General features: G+C 35.0%; 1 protein-coding gene across 1 annotated transcript; it reads right to left on the reverse strand.

The window, feature by feature from the left end:
• Window positions 1-369: 369 nt before the first annotated feature.
• LOC134650373 (peroxidase-like) lies at window positions 370-13272 on the reverse strand. Its single transcript, XM_063505325.1, has 12 exons — window positions 13136-13272; window positions 12183-12325; window positions 11665-11829; window positions 11406-11593; window positions 9930-10134; window positions 9307-9504; window positions 5966-6110; window positions 4970-5130; window positions 4375-4538; window positions 3809-4007; window positions 2425-2530; window positions 370-445 (listed from the first exon to the last, which is right to left on the reverse strand). Exons 1-12 carry the CDS (start codon window positions 13270-13272, stop codon window positions 370-372), a joined length of 1887 nt encoding a protein of 628 aa, XP_063361395.1.
• Between the last annotated feature and the right edge of the window lie 4853 nt (window positions 13273-18125).

An 18125-nucleotide genomic window follows, 5' to 3' on the forward strand; every position in this document is an offset into this window, starting at 1 on the left:
GAGTAAATAGGTATTCAAGAGGACATAAAAAACAAATTCACACTAGCCGTACAGTAGGCTAAACCTAAAGAAATGACAAAGTAATTAATTACAGTATACCACCACCACCACCAAATAGGTTGCCGCTCACCATAAGCCGTGATATGACACGGCCAGTGACACGACCAGTGTCGGTGTCTATGGACACGATACTGCATTGGTTATCAGGGCTCACGAAAACCTACTGGTAAGTAAAAGAGAACATTACAAATAAAACAGAACATGTATTTAAACTTATAATGAAAAAATATTATCATCATCAAAAAATCAAAATCTGCAAAAAATAAAAATGAAATGAATAACCTTTGAAACGCTTTTGTATTTAATCTATTAGCAGGAACAGGAGTAGTCCTTCCATGCCGTCAGGTCTATTTGCTCGATTGCTTTACAGCTAACCATTCTATTTCTGGAACACACAAATCAATATTTTATTAGAAACTCAATACGAGTGGGAAATTATAGGTGTACAACATACCCGAAGACGATGTCAATAAAGGATAGAGCGAAATTAAGGAAAAAGTTAGGAAACCTAAAAACATGGCTATGGTGATGTAGACAAAGATCAAATATTTATTTTCGCTTCCGAGATGAATTGTGTATATTATGATTTCTTAGTTCAATAATCTACTTATGAGTGTGTTTTGTTACGCGAAACTAACTTTAGACCGATATCTGTGCTACCAACATTTAGCAAGATTTTTGAAAAATTAGTTCTTTCTCAATTAGTACGACATTTTAACGTTAATAATTTAATGCATAATAAGCAGTTTGGTTTTACACGGGGTCGCTCAACAACCGATGCTGGTGTTGAGCTAATTAAGCATATTTTCGATGCCTGGGAGGAGTCACGAGATGCTTTAGGTATCTTCTGTGATTTGTCTAAGGCCTTCGACTGCGTTTGTCATGAAACATTAATCAGGAAACTTCATTATTATGGAGTTAGAGGATCGGCACTGAATTTACTTAAGTCCTACTTAAATGGTAGAATACAAAGTGTCGATGTGAGTGGACAGCGATCACCGGGGTCATTGGTCTCTATGGGTGTACCGCAGGGGTCAATATTGGGGCCTTTCCTGTTCCTTATCTACATAAATGACTTGCCATTCCTTGTAAAGACCCACCATGATATAGTATTGTTTGCAGACGACACCTCACTTATTTTCAAAGTCAAACGACAGCAACAAGCTTATAGTGATGTAAACGATGCTATTTCAAAAGTAGTAAATTGGTTCAATGTTAATAATTTATTGTTAAATGAGAAAAAGACTAAATGTATTAAGTTTGTCACTAGTAGTAACGTTAGGCATGTGCAAACAAGTGTCATTGTGAAGGATGAGGAATTGGAATTAGTTGATAGTACAGTTTTTCTTGGTATAACTTTAGATTCTAAACTCCAGTGGGGTCCCCATATTGCTACTCTTTCGAATAGACTGAGTTCTGCAGCTTTTGCAGTGAGCAAAATCCGTCAGTTAACTGATGTGAAAACAGCTCGATTAGTATATTTTAGTTACTTCCATAGCATTATGGCATATGGTATTTTACTGTGGGGTGGTGCTTCAGAGATAAATACCATTTTTGTTCTGCAGAAGAGGGCTATTCGAGCAATATACAAAATGAACCATAGAGATTCACTTAGAGATAAATTTAAGGAAATTGACATAATGACAGTGCACTGTCAATACATTTATGAGAATATTCTGTATGTACATAAAAACATTGTAAATTTTAGAAAAAATTGTGAAATTCATAATATTAATACTAGAAATAAACATAAGCTCGCAGTGCCCTTCACTCGGCTCCATAAAATTAAAAAATCATTCATGGGTAATTGTGTGAGATTTTATAACAAACTTCCAAACCATATTACTGAATTATCTATTAATAAATTTAAGAATTATGTAAAGCGTAAACTTATTTCTAAAGCGTATTATACCACACAAGACTACATGAATGATTTAACAACGTGGGATTAATTGTTATTCGTTTGATTATTTTTTTAGGTATGATTGATTAATGATGAGGAAATTGATATTCCGATGGACATACTTCTTTTGTGTTTTTTATTTATTTATTTGACATTTAGATTTTATTCTAGAAACATTCTAGACTAGTGTTTTTTATACAGTTTTTTTTCATGTTTGACGATCCTTTTGTGAAATTCTTAATTTAATTTAATTTGTGTTTAATTTGATTTGTATAATAATCCAATATTCTTATGGAATAATAACATCAATAAATTGCTCTGATAATTAGCTTAAGATAATTTATAAGTATGTTACGATTCATAAGTGCTTGTTGCTAGGCCTACATGAATAAAGTATATTTTGACTATATTTTGACTAATCATGTAGTACAAATTAAACAATATAGTACCTAGGTACTTACTTCGGCCCTGCGCGCTCAAATCCTCGTGGCTGTATACGATTCACTGTGTCTCCTACATCGCAGAGAACCCTGGATATTGATGCTTTTCGAATTTCTAGTAGTTGTTCTGTAAGTACATTATATTTTATGACATTGACAACATTATTTAACGTCCTACCATCTGATCCTATCCGTCCGATCCGTCCGTCCTACCGTCCTAGCATACTGGGATTAAAAAGATACAAGAAATTCCCAATTCTAGCATACAAATTGTTGGCATAACTTTTTTTTTCTTTGGAAATTATTTATTGCATAAACAAAACTTATAAACTATTATTAAAATTAAGTATAAACTAAATAAATTAAAACTAATAAAATAAATAAATAAAAATTACCTACCTATCTTAGGTCCCCCAGATCATTAAATAGAAATGCCCAGATAACTGATTTAATTTATCGCTATAACTATTATACAGGGTGTCCCAAGAAGTAGTGATATACTGAAGCTGGGAGGTAGAGGACCTAGAGGGCTATCTGAATCACCCCCATGTATGTTCCGCGATTTTTCGTATTTTCGGAGTTATGATTTTTTTTAATTTTTCACCTATCACCGAGTACGATGAGATTTTTATTTATGGTGACGTGAATTATTGCGGTAGATGCTTGATTTTTTTTGTGTGCTACGCTGATAGATAGGCCAATTCAGTGTGGTAACATTTACTATCGTTAGATCTTTGAATGGAATTAAAAAAAAAATTAATGCCAAGAAAGATAAAATTACCCAGTATGTTCACAACTTCAAGGGCGCTTAGAAAAATAAAACATACTGGGTAATTTTATCTTTCTTGGCATTAATTTTTTTTTTAATTCCATTCAGAGATCTAACGATAGTAAATGTTACCATGCTGAATTGGCCTATCTATCAGCTTAGCACACAAAAAAAATCAAGCATCTACCGCAATAATTCACGTCACCATAAATAAAAATCTCATCGTACTCGGCGATAGGTGAAAAATTAAAAAAATCATAACTCCGAAAATACGAAAAATCGCGGAACATACATGGGGGTGATTCAGATAGCCCTCTAGGTCCTCTACCTCCCAGCTTCAGTATATCACTACTTCTTGGGACACCCTGTATAATGCGAATAATTCTCAATACGATTTATGACGTCAGTGTCGGTAAAATAGTCTAGTATCTACCTACGCGTACTCTTACGGATAATTCTCCCTCTGGGATAAAACTAACGTGTACATACTTCTGCTGAACCATGCCATCTCATTCTCTTTACCACAAAAATGTGGAAATATTATTTGTGATTGTAAATATTAAAAGATTGAAGTAAAGTTTTGTCATGCAGTATAAATTGTACTCATGGTTAATGGTTTAGCAATATTTTACGTACCTAACGTGAAGGCGTTTGGTCGGTTTGGTCGCTCATACCAATGTCTATCAGATACCATACTCCTTAAAAGCTGATTGACTACTATACAGTAAAATGTTGGCGGTGCAAAACCTCCCTCAATCGGCTTCTCCACCCACGTGCCTGCCAATATATCAATGTCTCTCACATGCCGGTATAATTCTTGGAGTAGATCCAGTTTCTAAAAGCAAATTACATATAATTAAATCAAATTAGTACTACCTTACACCCTACCTCACGGTTTTCGGTGATTGACACGAATGGATTAGACCAAAACTCAGAGATATCAGATACCATGAAGTTCCTATTCTACTGCACATATAACGATGTTCAGTTGTTGACCGCGTTACTCAGGTAACTTTGCCAAGATTGCCGACTTCACATGGATGCTAAAAATGTTGGCAATTTTGAAATCAGATCCCTCCCCAATTTTTCGCAATATACCTACAATCTCGCAATAATTATCGCAAGTGATGTATGGGAGTATTAGAGGGACCCAATTTCGGATCAGTGCGTCCACTTTAGATGTATGTATTAAATTTACTTACATCAGTATCGATCAAGTCCACAAGGTCATCAAAATTGTTAATGCATTGTCCGGTACAGTACTTTATGTATTCAATGTAAGGTGGGAAATTATTATATCTGCCCTTTTCCAAGTCACTAGAGCCTACATCTGATGCACGCTGTAGACCTCCAAGAACCAATTCACCTACCTAAAAATAAAAATATATAAAGCTTACTACTAGTACTACTATGTATACGTACTCGTTACAATTAATTAAAAATTGTTTCTAATTTCCGATTTGACAGCCTTTGTACAAATTTTAAATCTCATTGACCCATTATTTTTCTGTATAGGGTTAAAAAACGGTTAAATTGTATATAATATAATTATCTATAAATTATTCATTTTACCAGAAAGATACTTTATAGTGTTTTTAACACGGTTATATGTATAACAAACAACAATGTATAAAACCATGCAAGTTGATTTTAACCTACTTAAACGCCGTATTAAATTTTGCAAGAATATGTACCTACTTAATGCAGGCATTTCAGAATAATCTGGTTGGTACTAAGTGCAGTCAGCAATAATTAAGTGCGTTTTCAAAACAGATTTTGGTTGAAATTTATGGCTACTTACGTCAGGGTCTATGGTGTAGTCAAGTTTGCCGCTCGCCTGCCGGAAAGACCCTTGCGTCATTCCGTCAAGGTTATTGTCTAACACTAGGTACCCTGTTCGTAATGTCAGGTTTACTATAGGCACTTGCTTGAGATAATGTCCGGCTTCGTCGTACATCCTGAAACATCATTATTAAAATAGCGAAATTGTAGTGTAATTATTGCAAGTAGTAAAGCAATAAATTATAAGTTATAACCATCACTACACCTTATAAAACAAAGTCGTCTGCCGCGTCTGTCTGTGTATATGTATGTTCGCGATAAACTCGAAAACCACTGAATGGATTTTCAATAGTGATTCTTGAGGAAGGATTAGGTGTATAATTTAAGTATTAAGATTTCCCACTGCGAAGCAGGGGCGGGTCGCTAGTGACAAACATAACAAGAAGGCTGAAACTCGCGTTTATCCAATTTTCAACGCAATCTATCCATCTTTTAATGGAAGTTATTTTGACCAAAGGTTTTGGGTGTTACTGAGACCTCTGCTCATAAAAACTCTACTACTCATCAACAAATGGCGCTGTGAAACTGTACCAGTAACCAGAGGTCTAAACACCGAACAAAATGGTTGGAACTGAGACCACTGAGTTAGTGCATGACGCCATCTGGCAATAAATTGATACAGCTTATAAGACAAATCAGTGTATCTAATGTTTTAACTAGTATCCAAATTGTCATGACCGCTATTTTTTTTAAGATTCTAACTTGCAAAGCACGAAGTATCTAGCTCTTCTATAGACACGATACAAAATAAACACGTGATACACATTACGTATAAAATAAGTACTACAAAATTCATGAAACTATTTTTGTTCTTACGTCACCTTAATTAAGTTATGTAAATACATAATATATTGTTTTTTTTTTATCGTAAATGTAGTCATGCACAATAATAAGGGTTTAGTTATGTAGTAAAATATATGGTATAGTAGTAGGCTTTACAGTAAAACATACTTAACCCTTCCTTCTTGCATCAAGTGAGCCCATCGGAGTATATAAGGGAATTCCAAGGATATTGTTGGCATCACTTCTGGGTTGTACATGTCTCTGAACCCTTGGCTCTCCGACACAACAGAGCTTTCCTTCAGATTACTCCAACCTTGAAAATTAATTTTATATCAGGCCATTAAAACACTTATACTTGCCATGTACAGTCACCAGCATAAATATATGACTGTGGGCAGCCGTGCAAAAATATCTGATGCTCCATTGGAGCCATAAGTATATGACGACACTATACCTCGGTAAAAAAATGTGATGCTTTGTGGCCGGCAAAAACATCGTTAGTCTGTATCCGCATAAACATCGGATCGGGTCGCTTAAAAATATTTGACGACTCATAAAATTCAAAATTATCTGATTACTCTCATCTGGCATAAATATCTCTCCACTGTGAAAGCAAAAACATCGGATGGACGACGAACTGCCTATTATATATCTGACACGTTGGAAAATCACAAATATGTTATCGAACTTCAAAAACGAACCATACATGTTTGGTATAGAGCCGTAAATTGTATCAAGTGATTTGACAATTCACGAAAAGATTGCAGATTAGTATATGTCTGTCATTGTATATGTCTGTCTCACATTATTCTATCATCGATTTGACGGAATAAAATGGATATAATTTTTTTGTTTTGAACATATTGCAATCACGAATCTAGTATCTCTGGATCTGGCATGAGGCGTGGGGGAAATGACCGAACGGGATAGTCTTATGTATCTTTCAGTAGGAGTAGCAGCGAAAGCGCTATTATTGTTTGTCCTTGTCACAGTCTCACAAGTTGACTTCTTCATCATTCTTTTTATGTAAGAAGGAGGTTTATTACACATCTTCTATTAAAGTCTACCTGATTTTTATTTATGTCACAATTTAAAATTGCAAATGAAATACGTGAGACAGACATGCAATGACAAGTCTGCACTCTTTTTGTGAATTGTCAAATCACTTCATACAATTTAAGGTTCTATGCTATCCAGGTATGGTTCGTTTTTGCCGATTGATGACATTTTTCATAATTTCGTGTCAGATATATAGGCGGTCCGTCTGCCATCCCATGTATTTGCATTCACAGTGGAGACATATAATTATCAGATGAGAGTAATCACATAATTTTGATTTTTATGAGTCGTCAAATATTTTTAAGCGACCCGATCCGATATTTATGCGGATACAGACTAACGATGTTTTTTCCGGCCACAAAGCATCACATACTTTTACCGAGGTAGTGTCGTCATATACCTATGCCTCCAATGGAGCATCAGATATTTTTGCACGGTTGCCCACAGTCATATATATTTGCTGGTGACTGAACTACTTAGTAAAGCGTAATTAGCGTAGATATTTAATAGATACCTACGTTAGATATACTTAGGTACGAAATGAACACTGAGAAAAATAAGAACAGTTTTTTCATATTCGGCGAATAAGTAACAAAAAAAGTTGATATTCGGCGAGTTCGTATTCATTGCTTAACTAAAAATAGTATCCCAACAAAAACATAAATGTGAAATGGAAGCCAAGTTCAATAGGTATTAAGAATATGTGTCGTTGTTGACTCGCCGACAAAAGAATTAGGCTAGTTTTTACGTATAGGCATATAGGTAATATATATTTATCTATGTTATTTTTCAAAAAATTGGTTTGTTTTTAAAAACTAGCCAAGACAAATCCTTTAATAATTTCAGGATTTTCTACACAGCACAGAACTTGGCACCCATATAGATTTCAAATCTCAATTCTTTTGTCGGCGAGTCAACAACGACACATATTCTTAATACCTATTGAACTTGGCTTTCATTTCACATTTATGTTTTTGTTGGGATATCATTACTAACGCTAACGCGCGGTTAATTGTCAAAAAGTTTCAGTTTTCAGATTTTTCCCTCTATATGCACCTAATAGTCTACCTTCATGCCAAATATCAAGTTTCTAAGTCATCTAGAAGTAGGTTAGGTTTTTGGTCTATAAGGATTTTTTTTTCCACCGAAATATCAATAAATTACAGTTTTCAGATTTTTCCCTCTATATGCACCTAATAGTCTACCTTGATGCCAAATATCAAGTTTCTAAGTCCTCTAGAAGTGGGTTAGGTTTTTGGTCTATAAGTATTAATGCATTTTTTTTTCCATCGAAATATCAATAATTTCTAGTTTTCAGATTTTTCCCTCTATATGCACCTAATAGTCTACCTTGATGCCAAATATCAAGTTTCTGAGTCATCTAGAAGTAGGTTAGGTTTTTGGTCTATAAGTATTAATATTTTTTTTTTCCACCGAAATATCAATAGATTCTAGTTTTCAGATTTTTCCCTCTATATGCACCTAATAGTTGATGCCAAATATCAAGTTTCTAAGTCATCTAGAAGTGGGTTAGGTCTTTGGTCTATAAGTATTAATAATTTTTTTTCCATCGAAATATCAATAATTTCCAGTTTTAGATTTTTCCCTCTATATACACCTAATAGTCTACCTTTATGCCAAATTTCAAGTATCTAGGTCATCTGGAAGTGGGTTAGGTTTTTGATCTATATGTCAGTCAGTCACAAAAATGCCGGTTTTTAAACGTTAATTTATCAATAACTGTTTGAGCTATGTTTATGAAATTTTGTATTTTGTACAAGCTAAGGGACTTGAATACATGTGCCAAATTTCATGTGTGTAGGTTAAGTAGGTTTCATGTTATGAAGGGGTCAAAAGTAGCTCGAAATGATTCGTGTAATATTACACACGGTTGCTGCGTCGCCAGTTCCTTTTTCTTTGAACTTGGCTGGACACGCTACCGCGTGTCTAAAGTCTATTTTTTTATTCGGTAGACTGAAATGACAGTTAATAGTATGAACATGAAATGTCATTCCATACTATTAACTGTCATTTCAGTCTACCGAATAAAAAAATAGACTTTAGATTATAAATTGCTGAGATCGAGGCTCAAGCAGCTAGTAAAGAAGCAACAATGTTACAAAACTCGACAAAAGTGACATCGAATTTGTCTACAAACTCGGGAATGCGATGCATGGGTTCACCGTGACCCGCCAGCAGGGGCGTAATGCAAGGTCTTCGAAAGTGGCTAAAGGATGACTCACGAGACCCGAGGCGTCCGTCTTGTCATTTTCTATGACGGCTGATCAGTGATCATGTGGTGCTTTCCATAGAAAACGAAGCGCCGGAAGCTCTGGCCCGGTCTAACGTGAGTCATCCTTAAATCCTTATCTTGACTGCATGATCATGATGGTAGCAATATGTGCCAAAATATTAGCATAAAACACGATTAAATGTTTCAAAGTTCTTACCAAGTAACAGTGATAGAAATTCGTGGTAAAGTATCTGCACATATGTAGCTACATTGATATCTCTAGCGGTGTAAAATATTTTGTCATCATTCCAGCAAGGGTTTAAATCTGCCAAACGTGAAGCGATTCTGTTATGGTTACGCCAGAACCAGATGCCCATAAGATTTATGCCTAAAAGTGAGTTCATTCCATCTTCCGCTGAAATTGAAATGGTAAGTATAGATAGGTATTATAGTATATAAGTATCTTTTTCGGTGAACAGTATCCTAAAGTACCCGGCGACGAGTAATCGACTAATTTCTCGCTCAATTAGTTTACGCGTAATGTAGTTCGCACGTACTTCCTTTATGAATAAAAGAGATTCGAATATTAATTCGATATTCTTTTTTTATATAAACTTATATGTATAGTACATACTACAGAGTCGTTTTACTGGATATTCGCTGATATTATAAGTATAAATACAGTTCGAATTTGGTTGGTTATTATGCCTTTTAGATACTAAATGTATCGAGAAGGAATTTTCATTAAATAGGTATCTCATAGAAATAAATGATTGGCGATTACTCCAAAGCAAAACTCTTAAGTCATGATGATGATGAGGTATCTCATAGGTTACTCACGTGATGCATGGCATCTAGTTTCATGAGGTGGTTGATTTAACAAGCAAATATTCGGTACGGTAGGAGTGCTTGGTGGAAGCACTCTGCCGTCGACCAATTCGTATTTGAGTAGACCTCGATTATACAATCTGCCTTTCTTTAAAGCATTCTGTAAACTGTTGCCATACACGATCGACAAGTCGAAAAGGGGCATCGCTGAACTGATCTGTCAATTAATAAAGAACATAAGTACTTATAATATTTATAAAAAAAACTCAGCCTATTCCAGTGTATAGAGTGGTAATTTATTTATACATACTATTCAAAAGAATAATAAGAAATTTGGTAATTACAGGAAAACTAAACAATTAACTGCTTATTTATTTTTTATAAGCCTTAATAACAACCAAAACCTTGTTTTACTGTTATTAAAAAAATACAGGTTGTGTAAAATGTAAGATAGGTTGTAAAATTTGCTAAAGATATTTAACGATCTAACCTATCTAACAAATCTAACCTATTTAAATTTGGCAAACGAGGCACCACGTAACGTTCAAAACGGGTGTGTAATGCTTAATATAATTATAAAAAAACTATCATACATTTGTTATAACGCCATTTGATATATTATTATATGTTATAATGTAATTTTTATTATATATTTCCTTTGTTATATTGTGATTTCATCTAACCTGTCATTGTTATAATGCCTATTGTAATATAATTTTTAAATAATATATACACCTGTGCTATAATGACATTTGTTATATTATATTTTTTATAACGTAATACTTTATACAATTTTATCAATTATTTTTGTCATATTTCATTTAATAATAACATAAAAATTTACATATTTTTCATATCTAGTACGCAGACCCAATAATTAAATACAGATTATCATAGTGTAAACATGCCTGACGAAAAAAATTAGCAGGTACTTCTTTTGCTACATATTTTATTCTAGGGGGGTCGCAGTTCTAACCTAACCAAACCAATTTTTTCATGGTTTTCGATTCTGCGGGGGCCGCAGTTCAAACCTAACCTAAACCACTTTTTTGCTAGGTATTTCATTGTACGGAGGGTCAAAGTTCTAACGTAACCTAACCCTCCTTTTGCTAGGTTGTTATTCGTTTGTGTGGAGTCGCAGTTCCAACCTAACCTAACCCATTTATGTCATGCAACTATTATGCCACACAAATAATTATGCGATATCACTTGTTATAACAAATAATATGCTTTAGAGTATGTAATAATTATGGCAATGTATATTAGACGAAGTGTAAATATACCTTATGACCATTATACCAATAATAACATTATGTGTACCGTTAATTAGGTGTTACGGTAGTATGCCATTCATTGCGTTATTCGAAATAACGATATATCAAACTATAATATATAAAAAGTTATTATAAAAATGTAATGCACCCGTTCAAAACACTTAGTGGCTAGTATTTTCTTTTGAGCAGTATATTTAAATAAAAGAGAACTCACTCGCTCTGGTACAGTGTCATTCCTCGTGCATCCAACGAATTGGTAGGTTATAGGTTTGGTTAGATTAAGGCAGCGTATGTCAGAAAATCTGTGGACAGGGTCATCATTTGGAACTTGAACAGGGGTGCACAGCGGATCGGTTTTGCCTTTTGGTTGACAGCAGTATGGTTTCCACAACACATAGTTTACTGAAAAACAATGACTCATGAATTAAAAACTGATTTACACAACCTGAAAATCGAAAAGTTCTGCGACTCACCTGTGTCTTGTATACTGACTGAATCCGCTGCCATAAGTACAAAGAAGTGTGTCGCGAGTATGGTGAATATGGGATCTGGTCGAATACCGTTGGCTATTAAGGTGGTGCGAATGTGTCGGGCTGGAGGTTCTGGCCCTCCGTCTTGGGCCGGTTTCGGTTCAAATCCTAAATGTAAAAAAAAATGCAGCACGTCATAAACAAACCTTACCTTCGGGTTGAAAAGTCAAGTGTTATTTAACCATCAAAAAATTAATTCTAGGAAGACTAAACTAAACTATACACAACTGTATAATCAATGCAATTTCACAGCTATGAATTGACCCTTATATACAGAGTCTTTGGTAGCTACTAGCGTAGTTTTCTTGTCACGAAAAAAATAATACGTACTTTATTTCGACTAGAGTCTGTGCGGAAAGAGAAGAGTCGTGAAATGTATGGGGTCAAATACATTCTACGACTCTTCTCTTTCCGCACAGACTATATCATTATTTCTGACAATGGAGCGACAAGGACCATACCATTTCCAAACTCTGGAGGGAGTAACCTTACAAAAGGGGTGTGCGCCGCTCCGATCGTTGGATGATCCAAGTTGTTGCAGGAACCATCTAAGCGCCTGAATTCATTAGGATCACAAGGAAGTTCGATTTCGGAAGAGCACCAACTGCGATACAAATGTTTAGGACTTACTTACAGAAAAATACGTTAGATTATTTTAATATGGCACATTAAACTAAGTACTATTTAGATTATTATTCAGTAGATATTTGCAAAATATCCCAATTAATGGATCACTACGCTAAAAATAATCCGTAGACATACTTAATATAATACTCTTTATTGCACACCTCACATAGTTTACAATGAATGTACAGTAACATAAGAAAAGACAATTGGATAGAGGTAACATCAGGCGATATTATGGCTTAAGAGCGATCTCTTCCATCACTACTAAGGTAAAGTTATATTGTTAAAGTATGACGAGTTTTCAATATTTTGACTACCTAATTTTCTTGCTTTTATCTACGTGACCAACGTGGCAAGTTTTTCAATGATCCCAAGAGTCACAGCAGTGAGAAGCGAGTTTTATCAACGTCTCGATAATACTAAATGTATAAATAATCCGAAACCGAATAAAAGTGTTGGTACTGAAGTATTTCAGAAGATTATTTATTCTTTTAAATATTTCAATAGTTTTAGCCAACATCTGTAATTGTATAAAATTATACAATGATGAAGAGAGTAGGTATTAGTTTAGTCAAATCTGGTTTAAAAAAATTTTTTTTTTAAACCGACGAAAAAAACGGAGGAGGTTCTCAAGTCGACGCGACGCGATGTTTTTATATAATATACTTAGTTGCATGCTCTATCAAAAAAAATTACAGATGTTGACAATGTATACTTTATTAATTAAAAAAATTGAGTTGCTAGACATAAAATAATTACATACTTAGCAATTAAAGCTATAACTTACAATGTGGTATTGGCCTTAGCTTGCTGAAGTATTTCTTCTTTTGTTAACTTTGTCTCGTAAAACGTGTGAAAGGATACTTTTTCAGCTTCCAAGCTCGATATAGTCAACATCAACAATACCCATAGGAATTTATACATTTTTACCCCAAATTTTATGAAGTTTAGTCATAAGCGTAGTAATAGTTTGTACTCGTATCACTTATGACGGTCCATTTAATTTCATGATTCTGTAAAAAAATACTGGTTTTAATATTAACTGTCGTTACTAAGAGGGAGGGAGGGAGAGGGGAGAGCCACAAAATCCAATCGGCTTATTGTATTCCTTGTTTCTTTTTTATATTCCTTAATTATTATCTTTATTGTTGATTAATTAGGTATTGACCATAAATGATAGGATTTCCTTTATTAACTTTAAGACGAGTAACTATATATAGGTATATCTTTACTTTAAATACATTTTTCAAAGAACACACAAAGTTTTTCTAAATCAAGAACTGCGATAGACCCTTTCGCCATACTCTTATAACGACTGAATAAGAGTTAAAAAAAATGACGGATTATAAAAATTATATTATGAATTTACCCGATATGAATTTTGTTTTTCGTGTAGTTTGCACAAGATGTTTTACTTGAATGGCTCGGTAACAGGCACATTTCAACAATGAAAATAATAAATATAAGTTGCATGATATTTAAACAGTTCGTATGAACGTCATGTTTATAATGAATGTACATAATTTATAGTTTATTTATATAAAGAATAGAATAGAATAGAATAGAATAGAATATAATTTATTCGTAAGCACAGACAATACATAATATAAAAGAAACACAAAATAAGATTAAAGTGCCACGAAATGGCCTCATCTCAGCACATACAGTTACCTACCTATTTTCTGTTTACTAATGTTCAGTCAGTTTTCGTTCGCCAAGAAGTAGATTGACCTGCGTCAATTTCGTATCAACTGCATATCATGCTGCGCTGCATACTATACACATTGTTCCGTTAGTAATACCTGAGGTTACGAAGGATTTTGATTTTTTGAAAGCGGCGATCCTCACATTTTTTTGGGAAATATTATTCCATTATATATAAATGACGGGCTTGGGTGCCGCAAGTGGATATAGTGAGCAGTAAACGGACATTCTGGAAAAGAGAGTCTAGCTAGGATTGTTTTACCTCAGTATTAACGATGCCATGCTTAGAAATAAATGAAGAGTGTAAAAATGCACCGTCCCGGGCGAAGTATACATGTATACTCACGACTCTGGATCACTAGCCCATCGCTCTGCCAACTGAGCTACTGTAGCCAATAGCACCCACATCAACTCTTTCTATTTATGTGAGAAAAAATAACCCAAATGTCGAATGGAAAATCTGGAACAGATCCAAAGGCACTTTGGGCGGTAATTGAAAAGTTTCACCATTTAACGACTGCAAGGTTTAGGATCATCTTGTATAATTTACGCTGGAAACATCTTCGTCTTTCTGACATAGAATATATCGCAGTTAGTACACTTTAATGATAATGTTTAACAAACATTTATATGATATACCCTCCTCCAATTGAGGGGGGATTTCAATTTTCTCGGGGCAGAGGTGTAGGGTTGGAGCCGGTTAGCTTTATTTAAAGTTCATAAGCGCATTGTAATTATGCCTACTTGAATAAACTATCTTTTTATCTTATCTTTTTTATTACTTTCTTGACCTATTTGACATGTTTGGTTCTCGACGTTTCACACGTATTTGAATACTACTGAATAAATGATTATGATTACTTACCTAATATAAAATAATAGCAGGTATGTTTACCGTCGCTTTCTATCAAAATTATTATATTTCGTAGGTACTTACTGAAATCGCAAATTTTAATTGTAGTTTTGGAAAATGGGTTTTACAATTTCGTTTACGGTCTGTTTAGGGGTGTGTGAATGTGAATGAAATCGGCCATGTGCCTTTCGGGCCACCTACGAGTATAATGGAGGATTCCGTATCTTCATACAATACAATTAGCTATAGAACTTACGTCGTTTCAGTAAGATAAGCTTAATTCATTATACGCGATATAATTCGTTTCCGTAGTTTAAAAAAAAAGCTCATTAATGGCTCAACTGATCATATTCCAAACAAATTTCGTAGAAAATATTTCTAAATCTGAATTTTAACCTCTTATACTTCGAAAGTGCAATTGCTGTTTCCTGGGGTAGCTATATCTCCTAAAGATTTATTATGCATGCCTCTGAAGTGGGGTTTAAAGCTTGAAAGAAATTGTTGGCAAAGATTTTAGCAGATGATGAAGTTATGATAGTTAGATCGCCGGGAATATTTTATGTCATCATCATCATCATCATAACTTAAGAGCTTTGCTCTTGTCGGTGGAGTAATCGCCAATCATTCCTTTCTTGTGCCGGTCTTTTAATTTCCTCATACGACGTATCATTTTTTATTTGGCTAAGATAATTTATTCTAGGTTTCCCTTCTTCTCTTGTCTTTTCAATCCTGCCTTCCAAGATGTTCAGGAAAAACTTGTCATGCCGTATCAGGTGTCCTACCATCATGCCTCTCCTATTTCTTATTGTATTTAATAAGCATCGCTTTTCTCCTATCATCCTCAGGACTTCTTCATTCGTCTTCCTCTCAGTCCAGCTGATCCTTTCCATCCTCCGCCAACACCACATTTCGAAAGCTTCCAACCGTTTTCTATCTTTTTGTCTCAGTGTTCATGTCTCACTCGCATACAACGCAATTCTCCAGATAAACACCTTTATTAATCGTTTTTTGGCTTTTTTGAGATGCGTGCCTTAACTAGATCTTTTTTTGTTATTGAAGACTCTTTTAGCCATAGCGATTCTTTGTCTGATGTCCTCGGTGCATCTAGAGTCATTGGTCATTACGCTTCCTAGATATTTGTACTGCTTGATTTGTTCTATTGGTTTGTCCTGTAATATGATGGATTTGTAAACTTTTGGGCGTTTAGATGCTGTCATGATGGTTTTTGATAGGTACTGTAAGAGTTTTCGTTTTTTTTTGCAAAATACGGTTTCAAACTACCTATATATAGGTATTAGAATTTTTCGCATATTTAATTTCTTTATTTTATTAGGTACCTACTTTATCGTACTACCTAAACTTACAAACAAGCAAACATTTGTAAAAATAAACCAAATAAAGAACATTTATAGTTACAGTTCAGATCAAAAGACATCTAAAATAAATTTTAAACTAACCTCCTTGTTTAGAAAACTTAGCTTTCTCTTACAAACCTGTGTTAAATGTGGTCCCTTTCTAAAACAGCGGCCAAGTGCGAGTCGGACTCGCCCATGAAGGGTTCCGTATTTAGGGGATTTATGACGTATTAAAAAAAAACTACTTACTAGATCTCGTTCAACCCAATTTTCGGTGGAAGTTTGCATGGTCATATAGTTTTTTTAGTTTTATCATTCACAGGGGGGGGGGGGGGGGAGACACATTTTACCACTTTGGAAGTGTCTCTCGCGCAAACTATTCAGTTTAGAGAAAAATGATATTAGGAACCTCAATATCATTTTTGAAGACCTATCCATAGATACCGCACACGTATGTATGGGTTTGATGAAAAAAAAATTTTTGAGTTTCAGTTTTTGAAGTATGGGCAACCCCCAAAATTTATTGTTTTTTTCTATCTTTGTGTAAAAATCTTAATGCGGTTCACAGAATACATCTACTTACCAAGTTTCAACAGTAGGTATAGTTCTTATAGTTTCGGAAAAAAGTGGCTGTGACATACGGACGGACAGACAGACGGACAGACGGATAGACAGACAGACAGACATGACGAATCCATAAGGGTTCCGTTTTGTGCCATTTGGCTACGGAACCCTAAAAACAGTCCTCGAAGGAAAAGACGTGGGGACGGTCACGAAAATCAGCGAATATGTCAGTATAACCGGAATTAATTTAATAAAAAACCGGCCAAGTGCGAGTCGGACTCGCGCACGGAGGGTTCCGCACCATCAACAAAAAATGGAGCAAAACAAGCAAAAAAACGGTCACCCATCCAAGTACTGACCCCGCCCGACGTTGCTTAACTTCGGTCAAAAATCACGTTTGTTGTATGGGAGCCCCACTTAAATCTTTATTTTATTCTGTTTTTAGTATTTGTTGTTATAGCGGCAACAGAAATACATCATCTGTGAAAATTTCAACTGTCTAGCTATCACGGTTCGTGAGATACAGCCTGGTGACAGACGGACGGACGGACGGACGGACGGACGGACGGACGGACGGACGGACAGACGGACGGACGGACGGACGGACAGCGGAGTCTTAGTAATAGGGTCCCGTTTTTACCCTTCGGGTACGGAACCCTAAAAAATAGGATTTATAGGTATTAAGCGATCTGTCACTATAATCGAAGTTATCTTATCCGACTTTAGTTTGTCACAAAGAATTTTATATGACAACCAAACTTCGCACAGTAATTGCATCATAGTGAGCGGATTCGGTCAGTAGAATTAGCGTATCGCCGGTCAGTTTCCTAATTCGTCAATTTTGCTGATTCAACAGTTTACCTTCTGGTCATTTTCACTAGGTTGACAATTTCGCTAGTGGGTCATTTTCCTAAACCTTCAGTTTACTCTTTCGCCAGTTTTGCTAGGCTTCAGTTTCGTAGATTTGCTAGTTTCCTTATGTGCTAATTTAATTATTCGTCAGTTTGGTCAAATGGTCATTTCCCCTAGATAATCGGTTTCTATATTCGCCAGTTTCACTAGTTGCCAGGGTCTTATAGTCGTGTTTCGGTGTATCAAATATACAAGGTGATTTCAGGGTCGTGTGGCAAGTAGCAAGAGACCAAGGCTTGATGCAGAATCAAAAGATGAACCTATTGATGCTTCATTGATGTTTCAACTTACATTTCGTGACTTTTAGCTGAGTACAAAAATATGTCTTGTATCGCCTTAAGATCGCCTTAAAAACAGCTGGGTTCCTAGTTTACTACGGAACCCCAAAA

Source organism: Cydia amplana, chromosome 8, assembly GCF_948474715.1.
Source record: "Cydia amplana chromosome 8, ilCydAmpl1.1, whole genome shotgun sequence".
NCBI classification, from domain to species: domain Eukaryota; kingdom Metazoa; phylum Arthropoda; class Insecta; order Lepidoptera; family Tortricidae; genus Cydia; species Cydia amplana.